Raw genomic sequence first — 17,951 nt, forward strand, 5'->3', positions numbered from 1 at the left:
GAAGAATGGTGGAGTTATACCCACATACAAAGAATATTTAATGGTGGCTGCAGCTTCATTTTGCCATGTGCTTGATGAACTCAGGCCCCTCATTTTCTGCGGAGCATTGACCTTAGCAGCAGCAGAACTTCAGTATTCAAACCCTAACAGAGATGTATTGTGCAGCATTGCCTTGTAATGTATGTCAGAGATGTTGTGGTTCCATAGAATTGCAGTATAATTATAAGTGAAATCAAGCAGTAATTTATTTAATAACAGTTATAATAATTTAATCTATTAATAATCCAATAGTTAATGAATGTTTTATCCAATTATTATATAATAACTATGTCATGACAGAATCTTTGTTTCTCAAAGGCAATTGCTATTAAATTTGTCCCTTTTTTCTGTTTTCTTGCTCATATTTTTTTATTCTCTTCTTGAATGACATGCCATTTCTTCAGGGAGCTATTAGAGCTGGTGATTAATAACTGTTTACCTTGATGTTTTATTTTTCAGCTTCTAGTAAAACATGGTGGAGATTTGTTTGCAGAAAACGAAAATAAAGATACCCCATGTGACTGTGCAGAGAAACAGCACCACAAAGAGCTGGCTCTTAACCTGGAATCTCGAATGGTATTTTCACGTGATCCCGAAGCTGAAAGCATTGAAGCTGAATATGCTGCTTTAGACAAAAAAGAGGTTAGAGAATACTTTAAGTCTGTGGTATTTTACACATTTATATTTGCAGCAGTTACACTGTGACAGAAATCTGTGAAATACTCAGCAGGTACTCCACTTTGTACTGTATATATGGAAAACATTTGATTTTAACACAGCTCTTTGTATCTTTCAAGTTAAGCTCGGAGAAAGTAACAAATCTATTGTCAAATCTAAAGAGAAGTTTTACTCCTATGCTTGTTTACACAGACTTTCTTGGATGTGTTGCAAGCTGTAAGGCTAGAGGAAATGCAGTGAGGCGAGGCCAGTAAGCTGGGAAACAATCTCTCTAAAACAAAGTTTTTACAGATTTTTATTTCTTAAGATCCCTTTCTGTCAAAAAGTGAGAACAGGAGAAATTCTGAAAAGGAGAAAATCTGTGGGACAGAATAGGAAAAACATTCTGATCGATCTTCCTAGACTGACGTTGGCTTCAATGTTACCAAAAAGCAGCTAAGTAGCACAGGATTTCAAAACAGTGCATTTTCTTTCTTGTTTTATAACATGATGTCTGAAGCTACTGCATACCAGAACTTGTAAGGAAAACAGATAATAACAGGGTATGTTATTTTAAAGTCAGTTTTTGGAGGAGATATAAACTCATACAAATTTGCTTGAATTCTGCTATGCCTTATATTAGACTGTGATTTGCTAATTTTTTTAGTGTAACTAAAGATAACTTAACCCAAAAGATTCTGACCAAAAGTTGCCTCCCCCATCCACTATCAGATTTTAATTAACTAAAAGTCTAAATAAGAATATGTAGATAAATTACACAATTCAGTAAATATTTTGAAGTAAATCTACATAAATTTAAGGACAATAGATTTCTGTATGGCTCCTCCCATCGTAAGTAGCACATATATTTTACTAGTTCAGTCTACTTATGGCCTGATAATAAAAAAGTCATTCAGGTTTAGATAGGAGTATGTTCAGATCACATCAGCTGTTTTCCTGAAGAATGCCAGGCAAGGTCAATTCTGTTGGAAAGTAAGAGTCTTTGTACTGTTCAGTTAATTTTCTGACTAATTTTCTTGAATAAATTCAAATCTAAACAAGCTTAATTAAGTTGTTTACTCCTAGATGAGAAGTTTTGAGATGAGGTTTAATATGCTTTAATTGTGCATTGAAATAACAAATGTAATTAACTGACATTAGTTTCTCTGAATACTCCCTTATAGAGACACCCAAAGTGTTGAAGTTACATTTGAAATTATATTTATTATATGAAGCTAGTTTGAAATTATATTTTCTTTGTTGGCAAAGCCACTTTAAAAGACTGCTGCTATTTCCTGCCACGATTGCAGTTGATCACTCCTTTGATCGTATATATGGGACAATTTGGATGGTTATGCTATCGGCTGCATCATAGCAATGATTTGGCTTAAAAGAAGAAAAAGTCTTTGAGAGTGGTAATATGTAATTGTTTTATTTAACCTGAATCATTTTTATCGTTATATGTATGTCATGGGGTTGTAACACAGCTAAGAGAATAGTAAACTTACAGATAGGGGTGGAGCAAGTCAGGAACCACTTGAACAAGCTTTTCAGCTAGAGAAAATAATGCCTCGTGATTGTTCAAGGCAGGTACTCAGAGCCAAATCAACTTAAAGACTTCTAGTTACAAGGGACTAAAGTACAAAGGTAATTATGTTTACTTGGGTTCACTTCACTGAGACAATTCAAAGACACAGTTCTGTTCCTCGTTTGACTTGTCTCTAGCAAAGCTGCTGAGCGTGAGAACTGAAGTGAAGGCAGGCCTGCAGACCTAGGTCCATCTGACATACCAGGGCAGCCTTCCCAAGTATTCTAAAGATTCACAAGCCAAAAAATGTCAGCATGGAATTTGGTACACCGATTGATGGACTTGGGGTTTCACATAGAGTAATTCAGCCTTCATAGTCTCTTTTTTTTTTTTTTTTTTTTCCCTTTACATGTGACTTTGCAGTGCAAAAGGTTCTCAGACTTCTTGTGTAGCTGTAACAGCACAAGTGCTAGCACTAGAAACATGCCAGGATAGTGCAGCCAGGGGAAGTTCATCTTTCAATCTTATCCCTTGGAGTCAGCAAAAATAATAATTAAAAAAACAAACAAACAAAAAAAAAACAGCCTTAGAAAGACTGGCACTGAACTGCAATCCAAATGAGAATACATCTGGATTCCCCAGGCATGGGGGCAAATGCCTGGGATAGGCAGTGAAGGTTGCTCTTACCACTGGCTGTAGCGATGCCTGCAGCTGTCACCTTGATGGGGCATGATGAGTAGTCTGAAATTCTTCCACAGAATGCTTACCCATATTTGCCCCTCAAAGATGGTCCTGTACTTCTTTCTCTCAAGTTCATTTTTAAAAATAAAAAATACACACTGAGGGAAGGGAGTATGCAAAATGTTTTCTTAACATAGCATTAAGATTACAGTTGTTCAGTGATGTCCTTTAACATCTTTCTGAAACATGAAAATTTAATTTTTAAAGAGCAAATATTTGTAACACCCGAAAGTGCGTTTTCAAAGTCATTCATCTCTTGATTGAAGGTTAGAGGAAAAAATAAAACATTTGAAAACAACAAATAGGACTTCTTCCCAGGCAAAACAGCCAAAGAAGCTTAGCTCCAGTGTTTATGATGTACACAGCAGAATCTGGAGTGATAGTACCTAATACCTCCCCTGCCAGACCTGCCATGTTTACAGCAGAAAATAATCACTCTTCTTCATACAGACCAAAAGACTTATGTAGTGTTCTGTGTAGTGTCATTGAATTAAGTGCATACGTTCAGAGTAGTAAAAGAGTGTTGTCTCTGAGGTTAAGAGACAGCTTATGTTGTTCTTCACATTGAAATATTACTAAGGAGTTATGTAAGTGTTCATGTTTAGAATTGAAACTCTTGCAACAGTAGAAAAAATAACTTGCACATGCCTTTCTTTAAGATTACAGAGGTTCTCAAGCTTGTAAGAAATACTGAGCAGATCAAGTTTTCACATTTCAAGTTTCATAACCTGACAGCAAAGAACTGTCCATCTTCCAGCACTTCAGTTTACTCCACTGAGTGGGGTTTCTGAATAAAATCCATTTCTGTCATACAATTACCCAGCCTCTTAAAATTTCATTTTGCTATGGTGATACCTGAATATTTTTTAAGTAACATGTCTAGTTTGCTTCATTTTTAGCACACCACAAGCATTTTTTATGAGCAAATTGGAGAAAGCAGTTCAAGCAAAAGGGTCCTTTAGAAACACGACTCTGTTAGGTATGTTTCCACAAAGTGCAATATAGAAGAAAAGGAATGTACCAACAAACGCATAATCTGTATTTCCCTATATAAAATAGAAATGCTTAAGTATTTTAAGTATGGACTATAAAGAGTGACTGTCATCACTGTAGTTAGCTGTAGAAAAAAAAGATCGATCAATGATGTTGTGTGGGCAGTGGAAAGGTTATTAGAAAACAAGTCAGGAGTATATGTCAGATGGCTTTCTTTGTCTTGATTATTTTCTCCTGTTTTGTTAATGAACGTTCTCCTATGAACCATGAGAGACAATTAACTTCTGTAGAAAGTGTAAGTTTATCTTTTAAATGTCATTGGAGTTACACTAAATAATATAAACCAAGACTGATAATTTTTAAACTGCTTTCATAGATTTTGGTTGCTTTATTTGCACAGTCTTCTAGTTTTCTGTTTATTCAAGCACAGAAGCATAATTGTGTTTGTGATGTATGCCTGGAAGACAACAAGCACCTTCATTCCAATCACATCATGCAGTGTTTAAAACTTACATAAGAAACACCTGGGAATGAGCAGTAGATCAGAGCAGATCATCCGGAACAATTTTGGCTCTCTGTCAGCCTCAGAAAAATACACTGTGTAATAGCAAAGTATATAATTTCTTTGTTCATTTTACTTACGTGTCACTGGATACTGTAGCAACACACTAGTAGTGGTGTATCACAGATTTATTGAGCCTGTGGTAACTGGAATGGTTTTCTTCATTTTCCAGAATTAATGCCATTTATATATAATGCAAGTATGACAAATACCAAGAGTTATCTTAAAACAATTAAGATGTACTTTACAGACAGAGAATTATTAAGTGAAAAGAGAGAATATGGCTGTAGGTAGTTAAGATATAAACATACATATATAGTACATATACTTCTACTTGAACAAATGAAGTGAAGTATAGATAATTTTTAAAATGTATTACTCCATTAACTGCAGAATCCCATCCACCCATGAAAGAAGATATTTACATAAAGTGTATTTGACACCATTTAATTATACAGTCAACGCTGTAGCAAAGAGTGGCTTTGCCCTTGTCTACTTTAATGGTACTTTAAAGATGAAGGAAATAATAATACTTTGAAATGAGCTGCTAAAATGATCTTCTGCTCATGTATTAAAAATTGTTTTAGGAGAAAAAAATGATATAATTTATGATGTCTAAATATTAGTGATAAAATTTTGAGAGGAAGGTAGTTAAAAAGAAGGCTTAGAGAGAATATGAAATCTGTAATGAGAAGCTCACAATGGGTTAAAGTAGTACCCAAACAATACATTCCAAAATCATTACCCTGTTAAATAGGGCTAAATACTGAACAATGCATTTTTCATAGCAATTATCAATAAAGAACTGCCTTGTAAACAAATGTTAAAGGACGTCTCTGAGCATCATGATCTGGAATTCAAATTCTTTATGGCAATGCAGAAAGAAGTCATAAGTGTAGAAGTAGTTAAATAAATTAAGTAGATAAAAAACATAATTATGGGATTATATAATGAATATACATCCTTATAACTAACTATTATGTCTTCACAAGTCTCCACAAGACCATGTCTTGTACACAAGAACATTTTTAAGGGTTCTGATTGTATAAAGCCTTCATTCTGGAATTTCTAGCATAAGCTACTTAATAGTGCCAGCCTAGAATTTCCTTTCTTTTGGCTTCTTCTGTGAGCTCATGTGTTATTTTATTTAAAAAAAATAATCTAAAGTTTCAAACACATTCTTAAGAAATATTTCTCTCATTGCTCAGAAAGATAAAATTAGAGATTCTTAAAAACTTCAGGATCCAAAAATCCCTGCTGGGTTGTGAGGAATGCTCCAGCTGAGATAATATAATAGTCTGTTACTGAAGGAAGATAATTGCCAATGTTTGACCTAGAACCAATCAATTAAATGTAATTTTGAACATATCTGCAGTTCTGGGTAAAATACGAGGTCGTAAAATATGCATTTGTGTTGCAGGTTTAACAGGAAAGATAAGTCTTTTTATGATATATGTGTTCTTCAAGAAGTGAAGACTGTTGGGCTGACAAAGCTACTTATTTCACAATTGTAATTCAAACTGAGGTTCAGACTCTGTCAAAACGATTTACTCATTGCTCCATTTTTTTGCAGCATATTTGTGCAATTATAATCATTCAGGCACCCAGCTGTTTGTATCCCTGTCTTTCTGACATGTTTTTATAAATGATCTCTTTTGTAAGAAACGAAGTAGGTCAGTCAAATTCCAGCATGCTATGAATCAAGTGGCCCGGATTTATTTCAATTCAAGCCATTAGCGTTCAGATTGCCCTTTACTGTGTCATGCATGATCAGCAATGGGAGGACACAGAGAAACTCCCTGGACTTGGGCAATCAAGATAAAGGTCAGGACACTCACAGTCCATTTCTCTTAAGCTATTCGTGCTTTCTCAAAAAAAGCCAAGGACCCAGTGCAGGTTTGTGGCAGCATTACTCTTGCCAATCTCTAACATTAAGAAGTTCCAGTTTATGTTACTGACTACCTAAGAGAAGAGGTCACAGCCAGCAGCTATGCTTCTAGGTGCATTTTATAGAGTTTATTATGATACCCAGAATGTAGGAAGCATGTTATGTTCTCTCAAAAGAAGGAAATCATTTAGAAGTTCAGGTATCCATTTCTCCCCATCTTTTATGCCTCCTGCTTGTTATCCTCAAAAGGTTATGCACACAATAGACTTTTACTTAGGCTATCAACTTCCAAGGACAGAACCAGTCTTCTGCTTCTTCTGTGCATGTATGCACACCTGTGTGTGCGCATATTATGTAGCACTGGAGGGTCTTTGAGTGTGCTCTACATAGCATCGATATATAAATAATAAATACTAATGATACATGGTCTGAACTGTGGTTATCTGCTATCACTGCTACTCTGTGTCCTTTCTCCCCAAATTACTGAAGACACTTGCTATTTGGTGGCCAAATGCCTAGTTAGTCCCGTAACAAATCAGTGTTACATCAAATGCTTTAAATCTTTTGTTTGCTTTCATTTATCTAAATTAAACCAGTCCATATAAGAATAAATCATTTACAGTCCCTTCTGCATCCATTCTCTTTGTATGTCCTCCCACTTGTTTTTCTACCTTCTGGGCATTTTCCCTGATCAAAACTAACAAGTATATTACTTGCTGTCATGTTCTTCCTTTGTTATTTTTAAAAATTAGTCTGAAAAACATGTGTATGCATCTCCAGTATCTTGGCTGGAATAATTCAGTATCCTAAAATTATAGTCTATTTGTCTTTTAAATTTGACCTTTTTTAATGCTATAATAAGGGAATGGCCTCTGTTTCTCAGAGAGTTTTGGTATCTTCATCCCCAGCCTCTAACTGCATTTCTGGTCTATTTTATACTGACTTCTCTACTTATGTGAAAGTGGGTATTACCTCAAAAGATCTGTACCCAATCCTTTCATAAACTTCTTACTGTCTAACATCTCAATGTATCCTCCTCCAGATGAATTCAAAGTTAATGCGTCTCAATTCATGCATAATGTCAGAGATCTGTATGCAACGTATGTTATCCTGATACTTAGTTCAACTCTACTCATGAATTCTGATATGAATGCCTCAATATCTGAATTTTAATCACTTCAAAATTTAATTGTATTCTGTGAAAATCCAGCTTTTTTGAGAGGACTGGGGAGAGGAGGGGAGAGATTGAGAGAGAGAGCTGTGTTAGGCTAGTTCAGCATTGGAATGTGGCCTCCAATTATAACTGAGTACTCTAGAAATGCTGTCTCCTGTATTTGGAAATGTACGAAGGTAATTCTCTAAGTATTAGAAAATAACAGTGTTTCCATATAGGTTTGTATGATAAATAAATTCTGCCACATCTTACCTCACAGTTGAGATAATTGTCTGTAACTGCTTTGAATGTTTTCATTTTACTGGGGAATTAGAGACTAACTGGAAAGCACCACCAGACATAAATTATCTTTCTCCTTCTCCTCAAAGCCATACGAGGGGCTAAGACTTCAGGATCTGCGAAAGCTCAAGGATATGCTGATAGTGGAATCTGCTGACATGCTCCAAGCCCCACTGTTTACTGCAGAAGCTCTTCTTCGTGCGCATGGTAATCCAAAACCCTAAACACTAAAAAAACTTCTTTTCAGTAAAATCAAAATTTCAGTTGTGAGTGTGTTCATTTTTTATTCCCAAGAAAAAGGGAAGTAATGGTTAATCAGATACCAGGACATAGTTCACACAGTACTTCAGAAAGAAGTTCTGCAGTATGTCAAAAAGCATTGAGGCAGACAGGCAAGTTGATAGGGAAGTGATTCAAACTAGGAATTACAGTGGAAGATGTTTGAACTTAAGCAAAATGGAGAAACAGAGCTTTCCTACTTTAGTGAGAGACACAGAAGTAGAACTTCCATGTTTTCATGTACCAAAAATGTCAAAGTTCATTTTTCCTATTTTTTGTCAGGTCATGATTTTCTGCCATTACATATTTGTAGATAAAACTAGATCAGAAGTGATTTTTATTTTTACTTTTTTGTCATAACAAAAGCAGTCTGACTGTTGTAGTATATGTTTGGAAACTGCCTCAGGGTTTAAAGCATATGAGCGTGTGTCCTTTTAAGGATTTTTACAGTTACTGCTTTAATGCACGGTGTACTTTTCTCTTTGTATATCTGTAACTAGTTTAATTTCACTGAAATCAGTCTGTGCCCTTGCTGTGTAATTTAAACTGGGTTTGTCAGAATAGGCAGATACTGAATTCAATGGGTTTGCTCCAGACAACAGTATCTCTCTGAAACTCAGTGGAAGCTTTAGGCTTTCATTCAGCGATTCCAAATTTATGCTTACTGAAGCATCTGCATTGTTGCTGTATGCCAAAGGGACTACTCAGGCAGCTAATGGTTTCCATGCTCATCACTGTATTGCTGGATTAAGCTTTTGTGCCCTGATAGTTTCGTGGATTCCCTGTAAAAATAAAAGAGAGTGGAAAAAGTGAAACAGTAAAATATTACCTTAAACCCACAAAACTTGGCAGACTTTCATGAGAAGGTATGGTACCTTAAACATGTCTCCTTTAAATTGTTTTTGATAGGCTATGTTCTCTTTAATATAGAATTTGGCCATCATGAACTTATGCCAGTGAATTTCAGTGCCAGTCCAATCATATATAAGGCACAGTCTTTGCACATACGTTTTTAAATATTGATTATTTGTTTAATTCTTATAGGGTATTTATAATATGCACAGTATTTGAATGCTAGTTTGGATTCTCTGAAAACTTCATTATGGCTAGACATTACGAAATATTTTACTAACAAGGTAGGCATGTTTTGTACACTGTGCAGAACTCTGGAGAAGAAAATGATGGCAATACTGTTCAAACTGGCAGCACAGTGCATAGTAAGTCCAAAAGCAATGAGGTTGATGTAAAGTGTGCAGAAATGTCTGCCAGCATCTAGTGAGCAGTAATTGAAAGTTGAGAAGGAATCAGTCTGCATTGCAAAGGTCACGCTACTGATGTTGCTTTAGAGAGGTAACTGTAACTTAATGCCACTGGCCAGTGTAGAGAAAAAATCACAGACGATTTGTAGTCATGAGAAAGTCAGCTATTTTGCCTGTAGCTGTGGTCAGACACTGGAAATTATTCAGATTTTTTTCTTTTTATTTTGAAATGAAGACAGTGAGTTGGTTTAGCCTAGTAAAAGGAATAATTGAGCTATTTACAAGGCTTGAGGCAACCGGGAAATGCCAAATACCAAATCACAGTGTTTTTGCATTTGATCTTGAAATTCATAAAAGAATAATGCAAAATCTTGACTTAATTCACACCTAATGTGTGAAAAGCACATCTTAAATTTTTTGAACAAATGTTCTTATGTAATACTTTTAGTAGTTTACAGATGTAATATTTAATCCAACTAATTTGCTTTCTTTTATCATAGAACTGTATCAATTTACTGACCCAAGCTGCAAGAATTGCGAGTGGGTTGGGCTTTTTTGCCTTTTTTTAATTAAGAGACAGAAGTATGTAGAGTACGCGCCAAGATAAAGAAATGTTATTGTGGCAGTCATAAATAAAACTTTTCAGTTCTTTTGCAAATGTTTTTGCAATATTGTTCCTGTTTTTCTTCTATTTCATGCTAAAGCAATTGTTTTCAGGATAAAAGAGAGGCAATTCAGCAAATACAGCTATTTCATATTTTAATTAAACTCATAATTTAGTAAAGAAAACACAATGGAATCCATTCAGTACCCTGTATTTACCCTGGCTAATTTTAAAGGTGTCCTGCAAAAGGAGCTCAAGAAAACATGTGGCAAATTTTATCGATATGTTAGCATCAGCAAGCATCTCTCTGAGAGGCTATAAGGTCAAGGTAATTTGCAAAATGCTAATGACATTTATAATTATTGAAGTGTGTACATGTTCAGCCTCCATGGCTGCAAACAAATGAAATGAAACTAACCCAAGATATGGTTCAGCTTAGATAAGTAAAGCATGTCCAGATCAGTTTTCTTTTTAAATTAGGGAGCAGATTTTAGTTAAGGCAGCAATCATTATTTGACAGTGGCAATATTCTTACTGAGTTCAGTGCTTAGAACACATACATCTTTTTTCAATATTTATGTGATAAAGGAATATTGTTTATCTTTTCCTGTATAAATTATAAAATTCAATAAAAACAATGCAGATCTTTTGGTTTATAAAAATGAGTTTCCAGTGTGAGTAGCTAAGATTAAAAACAAACAATTTTTTTTTCACTTAAGATTAAAAACAAACAAGTAAAAACTTCAAAAAAAAATATTAAGTGATAGGAACAAATTGGGAAATTTCCTCTTGAAATTCTGCTTCATCTGATCTGTGAGTACCGTTGATGGCTTTAGATTCAAATCAATATAGGAAATTGATAGGTTTATATTTAAATGAGAACTTTGAATTATTTCTGATAGGAAAAACTTTATTTGTAAGATGTTTTTAGTATTAATATTAGGGATCAGCAACCGAAAACATTTCAAACAATGATTAAGCAAGATCTGTATTTGCTTTAAGATGGACAATAAAGCTAATTTCATTATTTTTTTTTGTATTTAAATTGCAAATTTTGCATATACATTTGCTTATATTTGCTTATATTTATCATTGAAGACTGGGACAGGGAGAAGTTGCTTGAAGCATGGATGTCTAATCCAGAGAACTGCTGCCAGCGTTCGGGGGTTCAGATGCCGACTCCCCCTCCCAGCGGCTACAACGCGTGGGATACGCTGCCTTCTCCTCGAACTCCCCGCACTACTCGCTCTTCTGTGACTTCCCCTGATGAAATCAGCCCGTCACCGGGAGACATCGAGACAGCTGTGGTAAGTTTATAAATAGATCTGAAACTCACAGGGCAGAAGCGCGTGTGCCTAAACATAGCACACCTCCGTGGACAGGAAAGCTGCATTGTCATCTTGCTCGGAAAATACATTTGTAAAGATATAAGGCATTTCTCTTCCCGAAAGTGGGGAACAAGGAAGTTTACACCTTACATATTCTGTATAATAACACGATTGAGCATGTGGCTGATACAAAGGGCTCTGTTTTCACCTTGGCTGTCACTCACAGAGCAGAATTTTATGCAAACACAATAGCATCAGCACATTTGGCTTTTTTGAGCTTCTCTTCTCGTCTCATACTTCTCAAGATGTTTCACTTTCATTGTATCCATTTCCGTGAATATACTCAGTGCTGCGAACCCTGCCTTTTGAAAATTTTTTCGTTGGAAAACAAAATTCTCTTTGTCTGCATTTTGAAATGTCAGCCCACTAGTGTACTGTAAGCTTATAATTACTTTTACTATGTGTGGGCTGCTTCAAGCAGTTTACAAGGCTATTGCAAATTTGAAATATGAAAGCGCCTTTCATTAAAATCAGTATGGTTCTTTTGGAAGACAGAGTTCTCTTTTTAATAATCCACAGCTGCAACATTATAAAACTTTTGCTCCATGACCTAAGCATTTTTTCTGGAATATTATATGCAGTCTTGCAAATGGATCATCCCTAGATCACATAAAAAATAAAAAAAAAAACAACTGTGTTCCTGCATAGAAACCTTTTATGTCTTTAATTGCAAAATGTCGAAAAAGAAGCTATATGGAATATTGTTATAGTACATTTAATTACATTAGCAATGAAATATTGTCCAGGAATATTTCCTAATTAAAATGTGTAATAAAAGATGTGTTCAGTTTTACATTGTGCTTTTTTTTTTTTTTTTTTCATTTATGGTCCTTAAGCCAGCAATGCAGGCTGGGTAGTGATCACTCTTTTGTATATCTAAATCCAGATCCAGATTCACTCATTTAGCGTTTCTGTTTTTTTAAAAATCTTGCAAAAAGCTTTCAAAATAATATTTTCAAAATGTTGTTTATGAAATAATACATATTTTTCTAAAGTCACTCATATCGGCAGACAAATGAAAAAAAAAAGTAGGTAAGATAAAACCACAAGCTGTAAAACTCCCTTCAGTTTTTGCATTTGCATCCTAACTTATAATTAAAACTGTCCCAGTACACATTCTATACTTGATATTCTGAACTCAAGTCTTCATTAACTGACTTACATGTATTTTGAAGCTATGTTTTAAACAACATTGAAAACACAAATTTAATAGGGAACAGTTTTGATGCATTGTCAACTTCTAAAATACTTAATTTTGGCAAGACAATTAGCTAAAATGTCTGAAATAACAATTAATTCCTTCATTTAGAGGCAGACATTTTTGGTTTAGTTCCGTTTTGGCTGTAACACAAGTGCTTCTTAAAAGTCACATAACAAACTAATATTTTGGAAATATTGTCCTTTGTGTGTAAAATAGCTAATGTATTGAAAGTTGAAGTAAGTTTTCATGGAATCTTAGTTCCAATTGAAATAAAAATCTACTTATGTTCTTTGGTGAATGTGAAACATTTACCTTCCATGTCTAACCATAAGCAATGAGTAATGTCATCCCTGATAAATATTTTCATAGTAAGGGCCTCAGTATTCTATGTTTTTTTTTCTACAGTACCTAGTAGTATAAAATGAAGCAAAGGTGTCTTCTTTTGGAAAATTTGTAGATTAACTCATTCTTTATTTTGACTGAAAGATTCAATGTATTAAAAATAGTATTTATGTAGATTATTACCTAAAATAGTTGCTGCTGTTGCACAACCAAATTGTTCCTACTTGATTTGGACCTGATTGTTTGACATGCTGAATATTTCCTGAAGCCTCTGTGATTTCCAAACTCTATTTCAGGCTCTGAATCTGATGCAAACTTCAGGTCCCATTTTCCCTCAAAACTGAGGTCTGAGTGCTCTGCACAATGAAGCACTTGCTGAGCTGAAGGACATGACAGAAGGCACCACAAAATGTGGTGTTTGGATAGGGAGGTATAGAAAGAAAGATACGTAATCTTTCCCATTTCTATTTCTAAGCTATTTCTGTAGCTTAAATTACCTTTTTTTTTTATGTATACAGTTAGATTTTTCTCCCTATTGAGTACTTTTTGTTTTTGCTGAGATTTTCCAGATTAGTTTGTGATGCTAACAATATGAAAAGCTTTATGATTTTTCTTAATCAGTATTTTTTCGTCTACAGTGTGACATTTGTATGTGTAATATTTCTGTGTTTGAAGACCCAGTGGATATGCCTTGCGGACATGATTTCTGCAGAGCATGCTGGGAGGCGTGAGTATATGTACTTTTATTTTGAGAAACTTTCATATTTCCTATATTGAAGAGGGAAGGGGTTTCAGAGAGTTGCTGTTTTGATCCTATTAAATATTTAAGTTGTCATTCAAAGTGGCCATCTACTGATTTAGTACTGATGTAATGCTTGCTGTAGTTCAGCAAAGCTCTTAAGCATGTTTCAATCATGAGTGTGAATAGATGAGCCTACTCTTGATCTGCTCAGTGTGTTCATCGTGGTGGCATTGGGGTTCACACTTCCTGAGTTAAGCATATGCTTAATTCCATCTCTTAGTTCAGCACACTGAACTTAGGCATTGTAAATCCATTTTCAGTCAGAAAAGCAATTAAAATGCTTTTTTACATTGAATGTTAATAACTGAGTAGATTTAGCTGGAATGCTCTGCTGGTGTAATGTTCTCATTACTACATAATTTTTTAAGTCTAGATAGTCATGCTAGTAAAAAAAAATCAGTCATGGACAATTATATTAGTATAAATATTAATCATACTTCCCAGGAATAATTATATCTGTATGCAGTGCATTTTTATTCATCTCCCCAGTCAGGAGACTGTAGTACTTGACTGTACCACTACAGTGTCTTGTTATAGTGTCATATCAGCACAGCTAGTCCTACTGCAGATTATACTGATTTACATGTATATGAACCCATTCCTCCTATGTTAAGGAAGAGCACTTTCTCTACGAGCTTTTAGAAGGCGTTTTTTTCAGTGTTCAGAGAATTAATAGTTACGCTCCTTTATTATAAATTGTTACACGGTAATTTAGAAGTTATGAAGAGATACTGGCTTGATATGGTGCTGGACTACACATACTGTGATTTGTGTATGCTCTCAGAACTACAATTCAATGTCAAGCAAGTGTTTGCAGTGGCATGTTTGGGTGGGATTCATCCTTCCAAGCCAGTCATTTCTGTTATGCAGAGTATAGCCAGGACTGAGTTATCCCATTTGAAGATGAATCTAAGATGGATTGAAATGGCAAGTCTCTCTACATTAACAGTTGAAGGACCCAAGATGACTAACTTAGAAATGTTTATCCTTCAGATGAATAAAGCTAGATGAGATGAATACCATCCCTGATACCAGATTAATAAAGAAGTACTAGCTTGTAAACTAAGCATCTTTGTGCACTGTGAGTTGAAGTCCAGTTTTCATCAGATTTCTGAGCTTTTTCTGTCTTGCATTCTAGTAGTTAGGAACTACAATGTTCTCTGTTTAGAAACTTGTTTCCAAGAGCAGAGCTATTTTGACTAGCACAGTTGTAAAAATTAATTGCACATAAAATTAATTATTTCCTAGATTAATTACATTTGTATGTTCTGTTTAAGTTAGAAGTAATGCTCAGTTTAATTAAACATTGCATAGCAGTATCTGATAAATGGTGAGGATGGAAACTGCAAACACACAAGGCTATGATGGTGCTCACTTCTGAACTGTGACAGTGTTATTTTTTTTAATTATGCTGTTCATCAAATCTGCAGTCCTTTTGAGCTGAAACCGATACTTTCTGTTCTTTTTTTTTAAAAAAATGATTAATCTGTATATATATGAACCTAGTATAAAGTATTCAGCAGCCTTTTAATATTTACTTTTTATTCACAAATACTGACTGACAAAATTCTGGCAGATTTTTGAATCTGAAAATTCAGGAGGGTGAAGCTCACAACATTTTTTGCCCAGCCTATGATTGTTTCCAGCTTGTGCCTGTAGACATCATAGAAAGTGTGGTTTCCAAGGAGATGGACAAAAGATACCTTCAATTTGACATTAAGGTAAATTATCAAACTGTTCTTCTATTGTTGACGTGTGTTTCATTTTATTAAAAGCACCATACAACTTCTATGTGAAATGCTGCATCATATCTGTTGTTTAAAATACAATCCTGTTGCATGTGACAAGTCTCTAATGCCCAGTACTGAAGTCTTACACAGTATGGTGGGAATGGAATGGAACGGAACGGAACGGAATGGAACAGAGCAGTTTGGTTCAGTTCAGTTCAGTTGGAAGGGCCCCACAGAGACCATCAAGTCAGCCTTCAGGACTGACCACAAGCTGAAGCACGTCACCGAGAGCATTGTCCAAACATCCCTTGAGCTCTGACAGACATGGGGCACCACCTGCCTCTCCACGAAGCCCGTGCTGGTGTGTGACCACCCTCATGGCACTGACATTTCTCCTCATGCCCAGCCTGGTGCTGCTCTGTGCCCTTCCCATGCCCTGCCATCGCTCAACAGGGAGCAGAGGCCAGCACCTCCCTCTGCGTCTCCCCTCCTCAGGAGGATGCCCAGAGCCATGAGGCTGCCTCTCGGCCTCCTCTTCTCCACTCCAGACAGCCCAGTTACCCCAGCGTCTCCTCACAGCACAGGCCTTCCAGCCCTGTGCATATGCAGTAGAAGTTCACACTTAGCCATATCACAAAGAATTTGACCTGCACACATTGAACATTTTGTGAGGGATATAAATTTGGATCTTAGCATAATACTAAGTCTGGAGTATTATTGTTATTTCCCAAATAAATACTATTTTTTTAAATGGAGATTAAATTATTCTCTTTTAACAATTTTATAAAGCCTGTCAAAGTAGCTGTGGTTGTCTATGCTTTTTGGCTTTGGTCCTTCAAGGGAAGATTATGATGACAGATATGTCAATGATAAGATCTGATCTTTTATGTTAAAATATTTTCCATTTTTTTCTCTTTTTTCAGGCCTTTGTTGAAAATAATCCTGCTATTAAATGGTGTCCTATACCAGGCTGTGAAAGAGCAGTAAGGCTAACAAGACAAGGAACAAATTCAACAGGATCAGATACACTTAGCTTCCCTATGCTAAAAGCCCCTGCTGTAGATTGTGGAAAAGGACATCTTTTCTGCTGGTTAGTACTAGGAACTTATCTCTACATAAACTCATTGCCACTGCTATTCCAAGGATTAATAGAAAGTTAAAAGTCGCACTTAGTATGAAGCATACAACAACAAAAAATATGGGATGGTATACGACTGTAGTATTCTGTATTCATGCAGTAAGGAAACTCACGTGCACAAACATTTCAGTATTTTGGGGCACTAAAGTTTCAGCAAAGGTTTATAATATTGTCGTGTTATTTATTGGTTCTAACTGATGCAAAACAGTGGCATGAAGTGACATGATTTTCTCTTTTTAGGGAGTAGGAGTATAGGTAGAGGGATTTTTTGCGTCTGTTGTGGATTGTTGTAGCATATCTGATATTCAGAATTATAGCATAGAAAATGAGCAAAGTTTGGCTCTTTCAGAATTTTGGTGGAATCATGTCAGAAAAGCTGGAGCTTAAACGGAGCTGTGAAGGATCTTTTGCTCCATACATAGCCAGTTGTTTGCTGGATCGCTCCGATCATTGTTTCACTTTTTCAATGCTTTTTCTTATTAAGTCTTAAGATGAATACAAGCTCAAGAAGGAGTGAAGAAACATTAGAACATTTTTTAAAAACATCCCTCAGATTGCCTGAGCTGTCTGTCTTCAGCAGTTTCAGGGAAAGGGCAAGAACAATATCAACAAAAGCAAAAAAGTGGTGGGATATTTTTCTGAAATCTGGCATAAGCCCTGTCCTTGCTCCTTAAGATTATCAGACTGGTAACTTAATACTGTTGACTGATTTGAGACTGTTGTAGTGGGATGTCTTTTTTGCTTTGGTCAACGTAAGGTCAACGTAAGTATAAACATTTAGACAAGCTGTGTAATCCTTCTTTTCATTTTTCAATTGAAACCATGATACAAGAAGAAGAGATCCTGAGTAATCTGCTTGATTCCAAATATCATAAGACTCTTAATGAACAATAATTCTGATTTTAGTTCTTTCCTTATATGAATGGAAATGAAGAAGGAATAAGAGGAAAGTAGACATAATGAAGCAACCAGGAAAGCTGGAAAACAGAACTTCTTGAGAACAAGTTGTTCACAACGGATGGAGAACTCAGAAAGAAATAAGTCCTGTGAAAACAAACCAGAAAATGATTTCACAGTGAACATATAACAAACCTTAGTGCCATTCCACAAGAAGGTACCAGCCTCTCATCCTTGCTTCTGTGTCCTAACAGAGAATCAACCTTCTATTGACCTGAAGGACAGAGTTTGAGATTACTTCAGTGTAATATTGACACGGTCTTTCAGACATTGGCAGCCTCTTCTTCCTTAACATTGGCTGAATGCACTAACTCCTTAGAGTGTCCTCTAAATATGAATACGTTCTCCGAGTGCCTGATTTTTATGAGAAATTTCTTTTTTATGCTTCCT

General features: G+C 35.5%; 1 protein-coding gene across 3 annotated transcripts in view; it reads left to right on the forward strand.

Moving 5' to 3' along the window:
* The window catches only part of ANKIB1 (ankyrin repeat and IBR domain containing 1), a 96,695-nt gene that overhangs the window by 57,801 nt on the left and 20,943 nt on the right, over positions 1 to 17,951 (forward strand). For all 3 annotated transcript variants that reach the window (XM_084282214.1, XM_084282212.1, XM_084282213.1), the window contains exons 4-9: positions 499 to 681; positions 7,951 to 8,068; positions 11,102 to 11,310; positions 13,573 to 13,661; positions 15,313 to 15,457; positions 16,390 to 16,556. In XM_084282214.1, the coding sequence (XP_084138340.1) occupies positions 499 to 681; positions 7,951 to 8,068; positions 11,102 to 11,310; positions 13,573 to 13,661; positions 15,313 to 15,457; positions 16,390 to 16,556 (911 nt within the window). The remainder of the gene's footprint in view (positions 1 to 498; positions 682 to 7,950; positions 8,069 to 11,101; positions 11,311 to 13,572; positions 13,662 to 15,312; positions 15,458 to 16,389; positions 16,557 to 17,951) is intronic.

This window comes from Netta rufina (assembly GCF_964035555.1).
Source record: "Netta rufina genome assembly, chromosome: 2".
In the NCBI taxonomy this organism is placed as follows: domain Eukaryota; kingdom Metazoa; phylum Chordata; class Aves; order Anseriformes; family Anatidae; genus Netta; species Netta rufina.